At 38.3% G+C, this 17202-nt stretch overlaps 1 protein-coding gene across 1 annotated transcript in view; it reads right to left on the reverse strand.

Moving 5' to 3' along the window:
• UXS1 (UDP-glucuronate decarboxylase 1) overlaps positions 1–17202 on the reverse strand; it is a 66560-nt gene that overhangs the window by 22352 nt on the left and 27006 nt on the right. Inside the window, exons 6-9 of the mRNA XM_064439534.1 lie at positions 15964–16144; positions 3644–3748; positions 2205–2264; positions 153–274 (exon numbers count right to left, since the gene is read on the reverse strand). Of these exons, the coding sequence (XP_064295604.1) occupies positions 153–274; positions 2205–2264; positions 3644–3748; positions 15964–16144 (468 nt within the window). The remainder of the gene's footprint in view (positions 1–152; positions 275–2204; positions 2265–3643; positions 3749–15963; positions 16145–17202) is intronic.

Genomic DNA, 17202 nt, shown 5'->3' on the forward strand with positions numbered 1-17202 from the left:
AAGAAAACAGATTTTGCAGCTACAGTATGAATCCTCCTATTCAAGACATTTTCTTTTGCCCTCCTACCCCTAAATACACATATTCCAATTTTGCCACACATTTGGCCTTCATAATTACAGAAAATACACTGAATCTCATACAAGACTAATACCTGCTTCATGTATGCATAGCACATGGTCTCTGCAACCCGCTTTCCTTCATCATAACAGGCTCTTGGACCTATTGGATTCACATGGCCCCAGTAATCCTCATTCTGAGGGTGAACTTCAGGATCTACAAGATAAAAAATAACCACTTTAAATGATCTTCTGTAAAAAATTGACTATATATAATGAATCTTTCAGTAGATCACTGGTGTTATACAGTTTAGCAGCTTCTCTCTGAATCATGCATTTAAAAGATAGTCTCAATACCATTCCTTAAAAGTGTGTTCACTAGAACCATGAAAATGACAATTACAGAAGACTCTAGTAGATAACTGAGCACAAGCAAACAACAGCCACCGCCTGCTTTCCCCTAGAAGAGTGTGTGAAAAGAGGGTTATATTCAACTCTTCTCTGCAAACACAGATTACTTCATGGGAACAAATAAGACTCTTATCTAATGTAATTCAGAGGAAATATTGTAGGTTATGTAGGCAGCGCTTTCTACTGTATTTGGAAAAATAGAAAATAAAGCATCTTCAAGTTTTACAAAATAAGAAACAAGGAAAGGAAAATGGACCAAATGGAGAAGTACTGCATTTCTTCAAGAAGAAAGAGTAGAGCAATGTACCAGGATGTACTTGCTATGTTTCTTCTGTTTTATCCTAAGCATTTTCACCTGCTATCATGGGCACAAATAATCAGGTTAGACAACGCTTTGGTTTGACGCAGTACAGAAGCTCTTGATTACAAAGTAAACGAACCAGCCAAAAATCTCCTAGGAAGCTCTGTGTGTGTGCCTGTGGTCGCTCTATATGCTTGAAACAATACAATCACTTTGTTACACTTCCCCACTTCGCTATCAGTGCTGCCTTATCCTCCCCACTGGGTTTGAAGCTTGCATACATTACTACTGAACTTTCAAGTGTTACAGTTTAATTTTTGAAACAAAGTTGATGGTGAGTTCTGATCAACCCTTCCACTTTTTACGCTGCTCGCTAACATGATTACAGATGAACTGCTGCCATATGAGAGCCACAGAGCAATGACAAACGCAGAGGGATTTTACACAATTACTTTAAAAGCCTACAGCATTCTTGAAAGAGCCCCAGAAGGTGCCGTGATTTGGAAGGCCACCTGAGTTTCTGTCTCCTTTCTGGCAGAGGCAGCCTTGCAAAGCAGCTAGAAGCTCTCTATACATCACTGCTTTGAGGAGTCCTGTGGAAACAGCTAATGGTTATTTTCTGACTTTTTCTGTCCTTTATGTTTCAGCAAAATGACTTTGTCTGTTTAGTCAGAATATGATATGAGTAGACTCTCTCCACTGGCTTTACTGAGACAACAAAGCCTGATAATGGGACTTTCCAGTCTTCCGGTTCAGCAGGCAGATCATAGCTAAGCAATGAGGCTTCAAAACTTGGGTTTTGGGGTGGTTTTTTTTTTTCCCTGTTGGTCCCCTGTTCCAGAAAGGAGTTCGTTCAATTACAGAAGTGTCCTTGAGGCTAGCAGTTGTATCAGTCGTTCTCTCGCTACTTCATTTCTTGGTAAAAGGAAGGAGAGATATGGCACCATTGCTCAATACTATGTTTTAAGAGATACTGCAACGGCACGCATGCACAATCACTATTTTCTTAGCCTGGAGGTTATGCCCTTGTCTATTGCACTGTGCCGCACACTGGGGTGATTGCTGTATCGTAACAATACAATTGGGGAAGACAAAAGCAGGTTTGTTACTGAAATTATCTTTCTTCCCAGGTTTTCATTATGGCATCTGGATTTTAATCAGAGTTCAATCCTCAAAATTCCCCTGCAAGCCCTTTTGAAAAAAGGCCACAAACTAAGGTGCAGGAAAGTTACAAAGTCTGAGCCTCCTTCTGCCAGCCTGACTAGAGATTTAAAGCAAGTACTGATGCCAACATTTTAAGCTGTGAGAAGTGTATCTGATAAAGAAATCAAGTTAAGACAGTGATAAAAATCTACCAATCAACCAACAAAAGGTTTGCGAATACCCTTTTACACAGTCAACTCTCAAGAGCTCTAAACAGTTTTATCCTTCTTACCTCCATATACCTCTGACGTAGAGGCCAGCAGCAGACGTGCTCCAACACGTTTGGCTAACCCTAAATTTTGGGCAGGGAAAGAACAACATAATTAGATCAAGTTCAAGAATCTTTCAGTCACATTAACTATTTCAGTAGTTCTTTAACTACTTCTGCATGTTTCTAAAGAGAATTCAATTTCTTTCACTACATAAATCTAGCTATAAACCACATCCATAGCTCCCCACTCCCAAGCTAGAAGACTTGAGAAATGGCAGAGCAGCACCCACATGTGATGTGTTTGTTTCTGGGACTAAAAGTTACTCTGAACCAAGACCTAAGAACTTCATATATTATACCCTAAATAAAGGCCAAATAAGCACAAACATTTTCTAGTTATGAAATTGGGATCTTGAAAAAACACACCATATTATGACTACCAAAACTTAAATATCAGCTACATAAAGAAACTGGCACCGAATAACATCTTATAGGACAAAATCAATCGTTTTCCCTATAATATGCCCATTTAAACAACCTGGATGATCCTACCTATCACTCAAAACTATTCTGCACTCCATTTCAATTACTTCCTGGCCTTCAAGTTGGCATGGCCAATCAAAGAAAAGCTCTCATCTATGCCATACAATTGTCTGGTGCCTCAATAGCTTCTAAATCACTTAATTCTCTGAATTGTACTCACTAGAGTATCATTCAAATAAGAAACTCAGCTGAGATAATGCCCAGCATTTTTTTGGCCTCCTAATAACTCTTAGGATCACTGACACCCAGTTCAAGCTGCAGCATATGCCAAATGGATCAAAGATGGGAGGAAAATGTAGTGAAGGCTTGAGGCCTTCTTTTTATAGGCCCATTCCCAGCATCAAAACCCAACAGACAAAGCTGAAAACGTTGCCTTGTAATTATCTAGCATAAAGCTAGAAATTAAATGCTCTTGCAGAATTTGCTAGCCAAGGCATGCACAAGAGGGTGCAGTACTCTTGATGTTCAGGGTTTACAGAGCCAATGCAGTTCTACCTAATTCAATGTTCGCTGTAGTGAAAGGCACAGTCACTCATGGCAAACATGAGAATGTTCCACAGTCACCAAGATGAGAAGTGCAGTCATGGACACAACTTTGCTATAAAAATCCCATGCTCTTAATTGTTCCTGTGGCTTCTATAATTATGGGCAGTTATTATTCCACAGTCAAGTTACAGACAAGATGTTCTTATGCTTTGATAGCTGAGCTGGCATGTTATCAGAGTTCACCTGCAGATATATTTAAAGCAAAAGTACAACAATCTTCAAGGAGGAGAAAAAACCAGCCTTATTTTTCTTAAAGAATCAACTTCTTAAAACATTCAACTCATCTGCTCCATCCTCCTTTTCCTCCACTGACTCTGTCCAGGTTACACGGCGTCTAACAAAGTTAAGTAAGAAAAATGATTAATACTTACCCAGCATGTTTAATGTCCCAATAGTGTTGGTCTTTAACGTTTTTATAGGGTTATACATGTAATTTGGAGGAGAAGCAGGAGATGCTAGATGATAGATCTGGTCCACTACAGAAAACCAGAGGGTGGAAAGAAGCCATGTTATTTTCACATGTAACTTACTAAATGAGAAAACATTAGGGTCAAGAAACAAGTGCTTCTTTCTGCATTTCCTAACATTAGAACTCAACACTTCCCATATTGCTACCTATAATATATATACACACACACACACAAACATGCAAACCTGTTGAAACCCAAAGCAAGACTTACTTTTTAGTAATACAAAAACTAAAGCATAGTATATATCGACATTATTGACACAGATAGAGAAGTCTGGCTGGGTATTGACATTTTGACTTGTAAAAATTTTTATGAGTACTTCAGAGATGCTTAGAAGCTCCAAAAGTATACGCAACATTCTATTATCCTCAAGTTTTTAAGTGACTACCAGATTCAGAATATTTTTCTCAAATGGAATCCCAAAGCAAAGATGGCAGAAACATATTTTAATACCAGGAAGAACCCTTTCAGAAAAATAAATACAGTATTTTTATTTGTAAGCCACTTGCCAATGAAATATTAATGGGATTACCATCATATTTATATTTTAAATGTATATGCCAAGATATGGGCATGCAACTTTTGTCCTTTTTCCCCTATCTATTGCCTTTGCTCCACTGGTGTTCTTTGTGGCACTCTGTATAATAGAGCATTTTAGCTTTATAAAACAAACAAAACCTCCACAATACAGAGATTCCAGCCTCTGCAGTTACGAAATATAATCAACCAACACACTAGACCATACCTTGCAATCAATGAAGGTATACCGATGCCCAACCTAATTTAAAATAAGGTCGTTTGGGTACTGGCAACAGATTGCCCAGGTAGTAAAAGTCTCGCTCTTAACTAATTAAATTTGCTGCATTTATGTGATTGCAGTGTAAATAAACCTAAAGATTCAAATCACCCATCAGAAATACATATTCCACACAACAGCAAAATAAAGCCTAGCACAAAAAAACCTAAACAGTTACACCACTGTCACGAGTACAGACTGGGGCCCGTGTGAACCTTATCAAGTTCAAGAAGGCCAAGTGCAGGGTCCTGCACCTGGGTTGGGGCAATGCCAAACATAGATACAGGCTGGACAATGAGTGGATTGAGAGCAGCCCTGCAGAGAAGGACTTGGGGGTACTGGTGGATGAAAAGCTGGACACAAGCCAGCAACATGCGCTTGCAGCCCAGAAAGCCAACCATATCCTGGGCTGCATCAAAAGTAGCGTGGCCAGCAGGTCGAGGGAGGTGGTTCTGCCCCTCTACTCTGCTCTGGTGAGACCCCACCTGCAGAGCTGCGTCCAGCTCTGGGGCCCTCGGCACAAGGAGGACATGGAACTGTTGGAGCATGTCCAGAGGAGGCCACAAAAATGATCAGAGGGATGGAGCACCTCTTTTGTGATAACAGGCTGGGAGAGCTGGGGTTGTTCAGCCTGGAGAAGAGAAGGCTCTGGGGAGACCTTATTGCAGCCTTTCAGTACTTAAAGGGGGCTTATAAGAAAGATTGGGACAAACTTTTATCAGGGAGTGTGGCGATAGGATGAGCTAACAGTTTTAAACTGAAAGAGGGTAGATTTATATCAGATATCAGGTGGAAACTCTTTACTATGATGGTGGTGAGACACTGGAACAGGTTGCCCAGAGAAGTTGTGGACACCCCATCCCTGGAAGTGTTCAAGGCCAGGTTGGATGAGGCTTTGAACAACCTGTTTTGGTGGAAGGTCTCCCTGCCCACAGCAGGGGGGTTAGAACTAGATGGTCTTTAAGGTCTCTTCCAATCCAAACCATTCTATGATTCCAATTTAACAACTATTCCTAGCACAAAAGAACAGAGAGAGAAAAGAGAATAAAGGCTGTAACAGATTTTAAGTTCAAAGGCCAAATGTATCATCAATCAGGACTTTCTTTTCTCTCCAACTTCTTCTACTTTGGTTATTTCTATCTTAAGCATAATGAATTGTGCTTTGATGTCAATTCATCCAGTAGTCAGGCTTACTTGCTTATTTTCAGCTATTTACCCATTTTCATAAAATGGTCTATTTCTAGAACCAGCATGGCAGTCATTTCTATCAAGGAGGTTCAGAAGACACATAGGTACCATAAATGGTATTCAATACATGGAAAACAAGCACACAGGACTTTGCTCAACTTTGGTTTTCTAACAAGCCATCAGGAAAGTTGCTCTCTCTGTACTTCAGAACTTCAAAGAGTTCAGCCCACCTCAGCAAATTTAAAGAACTAAAAAAAAACCTCAATAAGCTGTGCAGTAGACCAGAGTCAGTCTTAAATGTGAAACCTAAAAGAAATCCAAGATATTAGTTTATTAACATAGGTAATAATTAAAATCTTATGCAAATCCTAATTTGATACCAGCTTCAGCATATCAGGGTTGCAAAATGCATTGCATGAAAAAAGAATGCAAATGTTGGAAGTACTGCAGGGAAAAAAGTGGGTTTTTTGTTGTTAAATTATAATAAAAATAAACCAATAAAAACTGGACTTATTTTCACAAGCAGTATCCGATATTTGACAAAGCTCAACCTGCGAGCCCTTCACAACTCAATTATTGTAAATATGAAAATGTCTCACCTTCTTCTATATAACATAAATCAGTTAGCCAGAACTAATTAAAAAAACCAAAAGAACATGGATAAGCAAATGCCAAAAAAAATTTAAACATGAGATCAAATGAAAGATAGCGACGCTTAAGAAAGAAAAATAACAAATCCTCTGCCAAGGTCATCCAAGAAAAGCAGTCAAAAGGTGATATAAGAATTAGAATGGCAGGATGGAAGAAGGGAAAGTAATTCCTTCTTTGTATTACAAAAGGAAAGTTTTTTTTGTTTTGTTTTAAGACTCAGCACTGAAACCTGAAAGAACCCGGAAAAGTCAAGGCTAGCTGCTATTCTGACAGAAGACAGTATTGCATGGCATAAGGCTGCCTTGCCCTAGAACAGAACGCTATTGGTCAAAAGGCACACTCAAAAATTTTAACTTTTTCCTCAGGTGTTTTATAATTAACAAGCAGTAGTAAATGATAGCAATATCAAATAAAGCTGTATTTTGACAACGTACTGATTACTGTTAGCCCTCTGTTGAGTTTAACTTTCACAGTATGTGATATAATGAACTTTTTTCTCCAGTTTTATATTAATTCTTCTACCAAAAACAGGGTAGAAGCATCTTTGACGTTCAAATTAAAAAAAAAAAAATCCAAACTTGTCCCAGTTTTTCTTTTTTTCCATTTGAATATAACTATACTTGCTTCAACAGCACAGATACAGGCTGTATCTGAGGTACAACTAGTAGGAAAAAAATATGAAATATGAAGTTATCACCTACTCCCAGCTAGCTAAGAACACTGAAATGTTAGAGGAGGGCATTTCTTGTTAAAGACCTCCCCTTCTTCGCTGATCCCCAAATTTCATTTGGCAAAGCAAGGACACAATCCTTTGCTTCCTGACCTGTCTCTAATGTAAAAAAACCCAAAGTGGTTAGGGTGACAGTGTATGTAAGTGGCTTGATTTATCCATGTGGAATGTACCTATTACTTTTCAACAATCCTTTAAGAAATGAAAAAAAAAAGTAGTTAAAAACCTTCAAAACACAAGCATCTCTTCATATTAAAACATTACATCCTTTTTAAGATAAGCACATGTTCTAATAATAAAGCTTTAAAAATACTGGCAAAATTGTCAAGGTAAAACCTACTTTCCTTCTTAATTTTTAGCATCTTAGTCTTCAATCTTTATATGTGCTTGCACATATATTCAAGTTTTTCTAGATTAACTGTTGTTTTTAAGTCTACTGAGCAAGCTCATAGCTCCTGTGAGTGCATATTGGCTCATCTGTAGGAGGCATGTCAAAGATTACCCCATGATGTATCTTTGCATTATTGCCCCCACACAAGAAATCCTGCAAAATAATTTGTGATGAAATTTTATTCACTACTTAAGCTTACAATATCGAAATAATTTCTCTTATTTTGATTAATATTAAGTCAAACCTCAACAGACAAAACAATTAACTATCAGCATAAACACAAGATCAGCTTCTAAAGCACTCTGCATGACTCCGTTACTCCCAAGTTTTACCACCTTGACAGGATAATGATATTTGACAGTATGCTGAAGCAGATGCCACAAAATATATCTACTTCTTATGTGTTGCCATTGCCTCTTTGGTCTACAGATGTGAATCTCTACAGCGGAGATGACCAGCTGCCTACAAGATGTCAAAACAGCCCAAAAAGCTAGAGGTACAATTTTGGCATGTGTCACATTGGTGAGGACTTATTCTCACATTAAAAAGTGCAGAGAAATACAATTTCGTGTAGCAGACTGCTCTGCTATTTACTGTCATATCAACAGAAACTGATATTTCCATTCACTATCAACTCCAGCGCAGCATCAAGAGAGACCTTTTCACAGAAGCCGACCTTAATAGTTAATCGTTCTGCATGAAGTGCGACGTGGCATAATTTCTCCTTATTTTCATCACTGGTGGATTGTAAGCTTCAGTAGTGAATAAAATTTAATCAAATTATTTTGCAGGATTCCTTGTGTTGGGGCAACAATGCAAAGAGGTAGCAATGGGGTAAAGTTTAATTGGTCTGTTGAACTCTGACATGCCTCCTACAGATAAGCCATGAATATGAATGAAATACACGGCTGCCTTGAGTTATGCCTCTGAATGTAAGCATCCCCTTCCCACAGCATGGTACTGTCATGACACTGAAGAAAAGGGGTAGACTGGAAGCTGACGAAAGAAATGCTCAGAGAAGCCGCTGACTGCTGCTTGCAGGCAGCAGGTAATTTAAGCACAGTGGCTCAGAAAATTGAACAAAGTAATAGCTAAAGCCACCTGCAGCCCACACGGAGCTGAACTCTGACCTGAGTTTTGTGCTGTTTCTCCCTACCTATTTCTTCACAACCCTTTCTAGATCTTGTTTTCAACAGGCTGTAGTGGAATTTTTGCCAAGTGAAAACGTCACTTCAAAAGCATTGTGGTCCGTCAGTAACTTACTGCCCAATCCTAGTCTGTCAAAGCCAAAGTGAACACTTTCCTGCCTCCCTACCTCCATCCACTTTATTTTTGCTGTTTTTAAATACCTGCTGAATTTTTGACACACAGCAGCACCTGTAAGAATGGTTCCTTTAACAGCATGTGGCAATTCAGATGAACAGGGCCAAAAATTGCCTTTCCTTTTGCTGCATCAGGATACAACTGAGCCTGTGATTATCCAAGTGGCTGTACAATTGTTAGCTAGAAACAAATGCAAACAAAATACAAAACCCCCAACGTTCCTTATAATCTTCAAATTCATTTATTGATTTTTAAACAAGAAGCTAAGTGTAATGGATGGAGCTTAAAAAAAAAAAAAGAAAAAAGGTAAAAAAGAAAGCACTCTTTTTCCCCTGATCCTTCCTTCTTACTTTGTTTCCCAGCTGGCAATTACTTTAAAGGTGGCAAAGAAATGGAGCTAGGACACAAAGGTTTTACTTGCCAGAGACATGTTCTTCCCTGTCTGAGTCTGGTTTGCCTCAACATACTTCCTCCCATACGCACAACAGCAAAAATAGATCCCTGTGATGAAAAGGTTCAGCAAGAGCAGAACTAGGAGATGGATGGAAGATAGGACATTTGCAAAGTGTCAAATGGTCACCTTTAAGATCAAAGTGACAGGCAGCCAGGAAGCTCCTGGACCTTTTCCTCTTGTCTAGGAAGGAATCTTTAGAGCATTGAGTTTAGAACAATTCAAAACATCGCTCATTTTCCAAAACATGTAGAGAGTGTTGGACATTTCAGAAAGGTGGAAAGGCAAGTTTCTTCCCCAAACTGGTCAAATTTGAGACATCAAGCTGAGGATGTTAAAAAAAAGTACAGTTATTTCTCCTTCCACCTTCGCTCTTTCAACTGTCAGTCTAAGAAACAGATAACTTTTCTGTCTCAGAATTTCAGCAGGCCAGCCAGGCATGCCAGACAAAGCCATCTACCCAGCTTGGCTGACAAGCTCATGTGCTTTAGCACAAAGTTGGCAGTTATTTAATACAGCAGGCAACTTAAACTCTCCTCATGCCAGAACTGTGGAAAGCTATCCTAAAGGATTAATTATCAGAGTGACTGGGACAGCATCTACTGGAGGACAGGAACAAACGCATCTTGCAGTTGACCTCCATACCTCTTCCCTTTGTATGAGGTAAAGTTTTACAACATTTAACTGTGCCTGCTAAGAAACCTTGAGCTAGCTTTCGAATGAAACCATAGTGCAATTAAATGAAAATGACTGTGTGAAAGGTTGTCCAAAGCTCGATGTAGATGGGTAAGGACCATAAAAGAAAAACAAACAATAACAAAATTCTGCAAGTTTTGTATACAACTCATATCAGGGGCTAGAAGTCTGTAAGCTACTGTGAACACAGAAGCAACAAGTAGTTTACCAAGCACAGGATGGTAGGCTAGTAATAAAATAAAGGAACGTTAAACAAATTTTTCATGTTACAATTTTGCTGAAATAAAGCAAAAAATCAAATCCATTACAAAAATAGCACAGACGTAGAAGCTGTCATAAACATTCAAGCTAGCAGGCACCCAGTGACAAGTATAGAAATCTATGATTAACACAAAGTTTTAGTAACATATTTCAAGGTCAATAGCAACTAAAATTTGTCAGTTGTGCCCTGTTCCATGTAAAAAGCTCAAAACCCCCCTATAATTTAGTATACATAGACTCTGTAATACCTAATCCCAGACAAAAATGTTCAGTTTTGCACTTTCCTTAATGCTAAACAAGTATGATCAATATAACCACTCACTTTTACAAAATACTGCAATAAGACCACCCTCCTTCATATCATCTATCCTTATTTTCCAGCCGTATCACTGCACGTGTTCTACGTGCTTCCTAAGTGAACAGTAAGAGTAGAATCTACCACCTTTCCTATGATAGGAAATTACATTCCTTCCTATGAAGGAATGACCTTCAATTTCTGCCTTCAACATGTGTCATGGTACTAGAAAGGACTAAACGGGTCACTAAGTCCACTAAGCACCTGCATCCATCATGGTACTTGCTAGTCAGGAAGTACTAAGCAGAAAAGCTTTGATCAGAAGCATACAAACAAGTGTCTACAGCTTAAACATATGGACTTTTCTTGTAAAGAACAGCTATGCCAATTCCATTATTGTAGGTCAGACCAGAGAACCTGACATGATTTAGCAAGACATTTCTATTATACTGAACCTAAAAGGACTACAAATACAAATTCCTCTTCCTAATGTTAAAAGTGTTGCCTGTAACTTAAGGCAAACTAGGATAACTTTATAAAGGTTCACCATATTCCTCGTACTGGAGCACTTTTGGAGAGCTTCACCAGACACCCAGGCACCACTGCACGTGGGTCTGGACAAACAAAATTAAGTAGCATATGTTACCTTCTGCCTTGTCATGACTTTCCATAATCGTACAATTTAAAGCCATCAAGTTGAATATATTAAGTGTGTGGCAGAGGGAATTAAGACTAGGGGGAGAAAAATGTGGGATGGAAACACTGAAGTGAAAAAAAAAGGCGCTCACATAAAAAACTAGGAACTGTAATTGTATGTGCCTTAAGTTATCTGTGAAATGACATGGAGACAGAACAATCTTGGGATATTGTAGAACAGTATTTAGTAAAATCATCTTGATTTCTGGAAGGCTGGTATGCACAAGGCTACAGCCTATTCTTTTGGCCAATTTTGTGAGCTGTTGGTTTTAGCCTTGAAGTCAACTCAGACCCACAGGCCAGCAAAGTCCTTCAGAATAAAAACATTTTTAGGACCAGTCAAGCCAATGATCTATTGAAGTTCTAAAATAATGTCATTTTCTATATCTATGTGCATGCTACCAACAACTTCATACCTTCTGAAAACTCTGAAAGCCAATCTCCTTGTCACTATGTAGGTCACATGCTTACAGCACTTAACTTGCAAAATGAGGGTTTACCCTATCATTTTGAAAGCTCTTCAGTGAAAGCCAGAAGATCCTAATATAAAACCCAAACTACCTTAGCACTCACAACAGTCACTGAAAACAGAGCTGACATTTAAGAAATGTTTTGCCAGAAACCAGATTGCTGGTGGTAATACTACGAGTAATAATAATAATTTATTATTAGAATCCACAAAACTTCAGCTTTATTTAACTAATTTTCACATTAATTATTTCAACTCATCTCAGGAAGCAAGTGATGAAGTAGTTCTTCCTTACCTACCACTTATGAACTCTTCTCACTTGCTTCATATTATATTAGTTAGGCAGTGCACCTGCATTTGCTTTAGAAGTCTGTCCTTGAGCATCAGGAAGGGAACTACTCTTCACTACACTGACAAAAAAGAAGTAGCCTCTTTCACCTTCAGCTGCCAGACCACAATTTTAGAATTATTGTATTAATATTGTACCAAGAGCTCCTGTTTAAACAGTGAAGGATTGGAGGCCATCAGCAATTCCTACTCTGCAACTGTGCTCCTATGGCTCAAAACCAAAGTGGGCAGAAGTGAGATGTAATTAAGTTGGAAAGAAAAAGAAAAACCTCTAAAAAGCATAACACTTGAGGACTACTATGAACATCTTTTGCAGGGAAGAGGATCTTTAAGCTATACAATTTTTTGATATAATGATAAAGCATTCAAAACACTGTGCATTTGTGATTAGGGAAATGAAATCAGTTCAACTGAGTCACTGTTGATAAAGCACTGGAAATCTGTGGCATTTTCAGGTGTGTTTTTGTTTCAGATTTATGGAAGGAGAGGAAAAAGAAAAAAACCAACAAACAAAACCCACAAAAAACCCAAAAAGAAACAAAAGGCCTAAATGTGTTAATGTGAGCAGTGAAAACAGTTCAGCTGAAGAGAAAGTCTTTCAGATCCAAGGGATGGCTGTGTGGGAATGTGCATGTATCACCTTATAGAAGATTGTTTTAAGGCTTCCAGAGGCTGCTGAAGAAGCAGCAAGAAACGCCAGCATGAGAAGGACAGGGGCTGTGCATCCCTGTCTGAGATTTTCTTCCTGTTTTATTCAACTGCTGTAGCTACTGTGGACAAGATGTGTGCACCTAATGGCAGTTGATAATCAGACCTCAAGACTGAAGACTAAGAGGTATTACTTGCTTTTCAGGAGTCACGTTTGTGGTATGACTGCCATCTTATGACATCACCTTGAAACTGGCTTATATTTTAGGAGTGGTAGGGGGTGGTGGTGGTGGGTATTGTTTGAGGGCTTTTTTTAGGTTTTTTTGAGCGGTGGAATTTTTGTTGGGTTTTTGTGGGTTTTTTAAAGCACCTAATTCACAGCAGGAATACAGACTTTGGTGGCTCAAAAGGGTTTAACAATAAAATTTTTCCTACAAACACAAGTGAACTCTAATGCAGAGGTGGGTATAAACAAGACAGAACAAATCCTCAAGTCACTATGGAAAGTAAGTACATTAAATAAATGTAGGACATGAGTAATCTAAAATTTCATTTGGTAGTTTTTAATGTAATTCTGCCTATTACCATGAAGTGGGGTAGGTCACAGTAACACCAGAGCAAGCATTCGTTCTCATTTGTTCTCCAACTAGTATCTGTGTGTTTTGACACTAAGGTTTGCAGGAACATGAGCCACAATGCTTTTGAGTAACCATCTTCAGGTGCTTATAATCTTAAAAAAATGTAGAGAATGAGAGGCAGAAAATAAGCAAAGCTGGATTTCTACAGTTTTTTGCCAGTAACACGGAAAAGAGTAATAACAGATTCTTTTCTTTATATACCACCCTTCAGAACAGAAAATTGCCTTCCTGTACCAAAAAAATCCCCCATTTATCAGTGGATTAAAACTCAACATAAGGTTTAGGCTGAAATGAAAATATCTTTAAAAATCCAGAGTACTTGAAGAACACAGACCAAAACTCAAACTACAATTAAAAAAAACGTATTACACAAAATTTAGAAAAATTTTTTTTTTTTTTTTACTATTTTCTGTCTTTCAAGATTCCTAAACTACTTTCATTCCATTAAAGAATTCAGGGCCTTTGCTCTTCTGCTTGAAAAAGCTTAAGTGAAAGCTATGTTCTTATGAGTTTTCTACTGACATCTCCAAATGCTAACGCAAAGGAAATCCTAGTGGAGGGGGAGGAAGTCATTCAGCACTACAGTTAACTATAGGTATCCCAGGGCTGAGAAATAAAATGCATGTTTAGGTGATTTATTACTGTTTCTGGCCAATCCAGATCAAGATCCAAGAATGCTGAGTGACACTTCATGTCATGGATCAAAGATAATGACTCAGGCAAGGCAGATTTTAGCTTCACAGTGACACCTACGCACAAAAAAAAAAAGCACCAAGAAATATAGTGAGACTAAACTCACTTTCCATATCAAAAGTGCAGATGTTTTTCTTTCTCAATCAGAAATGAGGTCTTCAGAAATAAAGTACTGACTACTCTGTGGAATTTAAGTGTCAAACATCCTTATATGACCTTGTTTAAACAGGACAGCAAATAAACAGGAATTCTTCAGATAGGACCCTTCTTTTGTCATGACTTCATAGTAATTTCAATTTCTATTTACAAGTGAAAAGGAAAAACTGGGACTCGGAAAAGAAGTATTGATCCATACACCAACTCGTTAATCTGCAACAAAAACTACCCCTCATTGCCTCATCTTTCTCACCATCCCCTTTCCTATGTTTGAATATAAACTCTGCACTGAAATGAAATTTTACGATGTTCCTATACCAGTATATCAAAGTTAATTTGTTTTTAACATTTACCCATGCCAGCTTTTAATTTATGCCACTGGAGGATGAGAAGACATTCAACAAACTGTCCACTAAACAACATGTTATAATTTGTTGTCAGCAAAAATGGGGAATTAGTGACTTAATTGCATAAAATATGGGAAAGGTAGGGGAATGGTCTCTGAATTCCCACCCATTATTGCCTAGTAAAGTGGGCAACAGCTTTAGCAGCAAGGATAATTCTCTGAGAAGGTCTCAAGTATAATCAGTCACAAAGAAGGTAACACAGGGGAAAGATTAGGAAAGCTGACAAGCTGAATTGGTATAAACTACCAGCACCTGGAGTCAATTAATAAGATCCTAGTCACATTATCCTGTCAGTGGAAACCGAAGTTTGAAGTAAAATAACAGCCAGTAACTGAACCAATGCATTGCATGTTTTTGCAGGACTGTTGCAGTAGTGTTGTCAGGAATTCTTCACAAGCAATAATACAAGAGATGCAATTGCTAGAGATTTTCCCAGTGAAATTCCATTAGAATTCAGCAAGAATAAAAAAATACAAGCTCAGATTCTTTTTTTTGTTTGTTTGTTTAAAAATACAAAACATCTACATTGCTACAAAGTTTTGAAGGGATGGAACAAACCCTCCAGAACTGCAGTATAAGTTGAGTAACATTTTCATTGATTCACTATATACTTACACGCTCCCACAGAAGTCTATAAGCGCGTATATCTCCCAAATACATCTATGTTAATACTGTGTTACAATTTAGCATAATAGTTTGATGTTTATGATATTTTAGATGTTGAGTTACTTCCACTTCTTCGAAGCAGAATGCGTTTTTATTTCTTTCTTTGTTTAGGGCAGGGGGGTGGTTTTTTGTTGAAACTTGTGTAATTCAGTGCTGCCATTTTCCTGTTCTACAGGTTGTGGAATGCTTGTACCTAAAGCAGAGGCAATGTTTTCCACAGAAGACACATAAGGCAACCAAAGAAAGTAAGCTGACTTGCCCTCTGAAAGACCTTATTCTCCTCTCAGCTGACCATACACAGCTGCAGGACGTATGCCATCTAGTGTAACTACAGCCTCGAATTAAACTTCTCAGTTCATGACATATTTAGACTACAGACTGTGTGCATAGTAAGACTGTGCAGTCACACAGGGACATAAGACAATGGATCGGACAGACAGACTGACCCACTGGCACCCTGCCTTTTCATAAAACCAGTCACATTAGGAAGTTTTTAAGATTTCTTTCCTCCTGTCCACTCAGAAAGGAAGAACTGATTTCAGTGACATAAGTGCTCTGAACCTCTCACTCCACGCTGGTCACAGAAATTAGTCTAATAATAAACAAAGTAGATGGATCAATCCAGAAGTCAGTGCATAAATTTCCTTTCTTTACAGACATACATATTTACAAGGGTAAAGCACAATAAAGTGCAGCTATCAAAGCAGAGCCTACTCACCTTCAATGTACAGGGGCTCAACGACATCATGATTTATCAGTTCAAAGTTCTCATGACCAATCCAGTGCTCCACATTTCTTTTCCTGCCCGTAAAGAAGTTGTCCACAACTGTAACCTCATGGCCATCCATCATTAGTTTGTCAGTAAGATGAGAACCCACAAACCCTGCTCCTCCAGTTATCTGCGTTAGGACAGTTGGTATAAATTTCTTTTTCTTTTTACAGAAACACCAGACAAAGTCTACAAACATGAAGACAGAAGAACAGTAGCTTTCAGGTCTGTGCTTACCCCAGGGGAAACAACTCCATTTCCATGCTTAAATTTTTTTATCCAGTATTTACAGCATTTAAAATTTCAAGAGAGGTGCTTGACACATTTCATCACTGTCAGGAGAAAAGTTCAGCTAACCGTTCACATCAACAAAATCTCTTTTCAGATTACATTTTTTTCCTTTTTTCCTTCAAATTGGATTGTGCCCTTTTATGCAACAGCAAAGCCCAAAAAAACCTAAAAAGGTAAGAGAATTCTCTACGATTCTCATTTCTCAGAAGAGAGAGATGACAGAACACCAGGTTATTCTTGTGGAAGATTTCTAACAAATGCAACAGGGGAGATGGGGAGAAGTTTTAATGGATCCATAGCCCACATCTTTTCAGCCTCTCACACCATTAGCTCTGACATCCAGCATTTGCCTGTCTTGGAAGTTTATGATGTTTTATTGCAATGAATTAGGCAAAAATAAAATATTTTAAAACTTGTACTTGTTCCATTGCAGATGTAGAAACAAGGAAGATCTTTATTTTTTCCCTTTCTGAACCTCAGTCTTTAACAGTAAACAAACAAATCACTAACTCAGTACTGAAGCAGTCAACACATTAAGTAGTAGACCTGCAAGTTGTGACACATCCAGACAGACATATCTATAGAAGCAATTTTTTTCTCTGCACTTCATAAGCTGTTTTCAAGAACACACAAAGACATGACAGATCACCACCCTCAAAGAATGAGGGGACTTGTAAAAGCCGTGTGTGTGTCAGCAGCAATATTATATGACTGCATCATCAAATTCATATTTCCAAAGTGATTCAGCTGTTGATCTCCATTCTTCAGCCACAGTGACAACTAACAAAACAAAAGGAGAGTGAAATTGTCAACCAGGAATCTAATGAATGGATAATGTGCCTCAATGACAAAGTCTGTGTGGAGAAGGACGTAGAGGATGTAGATGCCTGAAGTTCT

Source organism: Phalacrocorax carbo, chromosome 1 (assembly GCF_963921805.1).
Source record: "Phalacrocorax carbo chromosome 1, bPhaCar2.1, whole genome shotgun sequence".
NCBI lineage: Eukaryota > Metazoa > Chordata > Aves > Suliformes > Phalacrocoracidae > Phalacrocorax > Phalacrocorax carbo.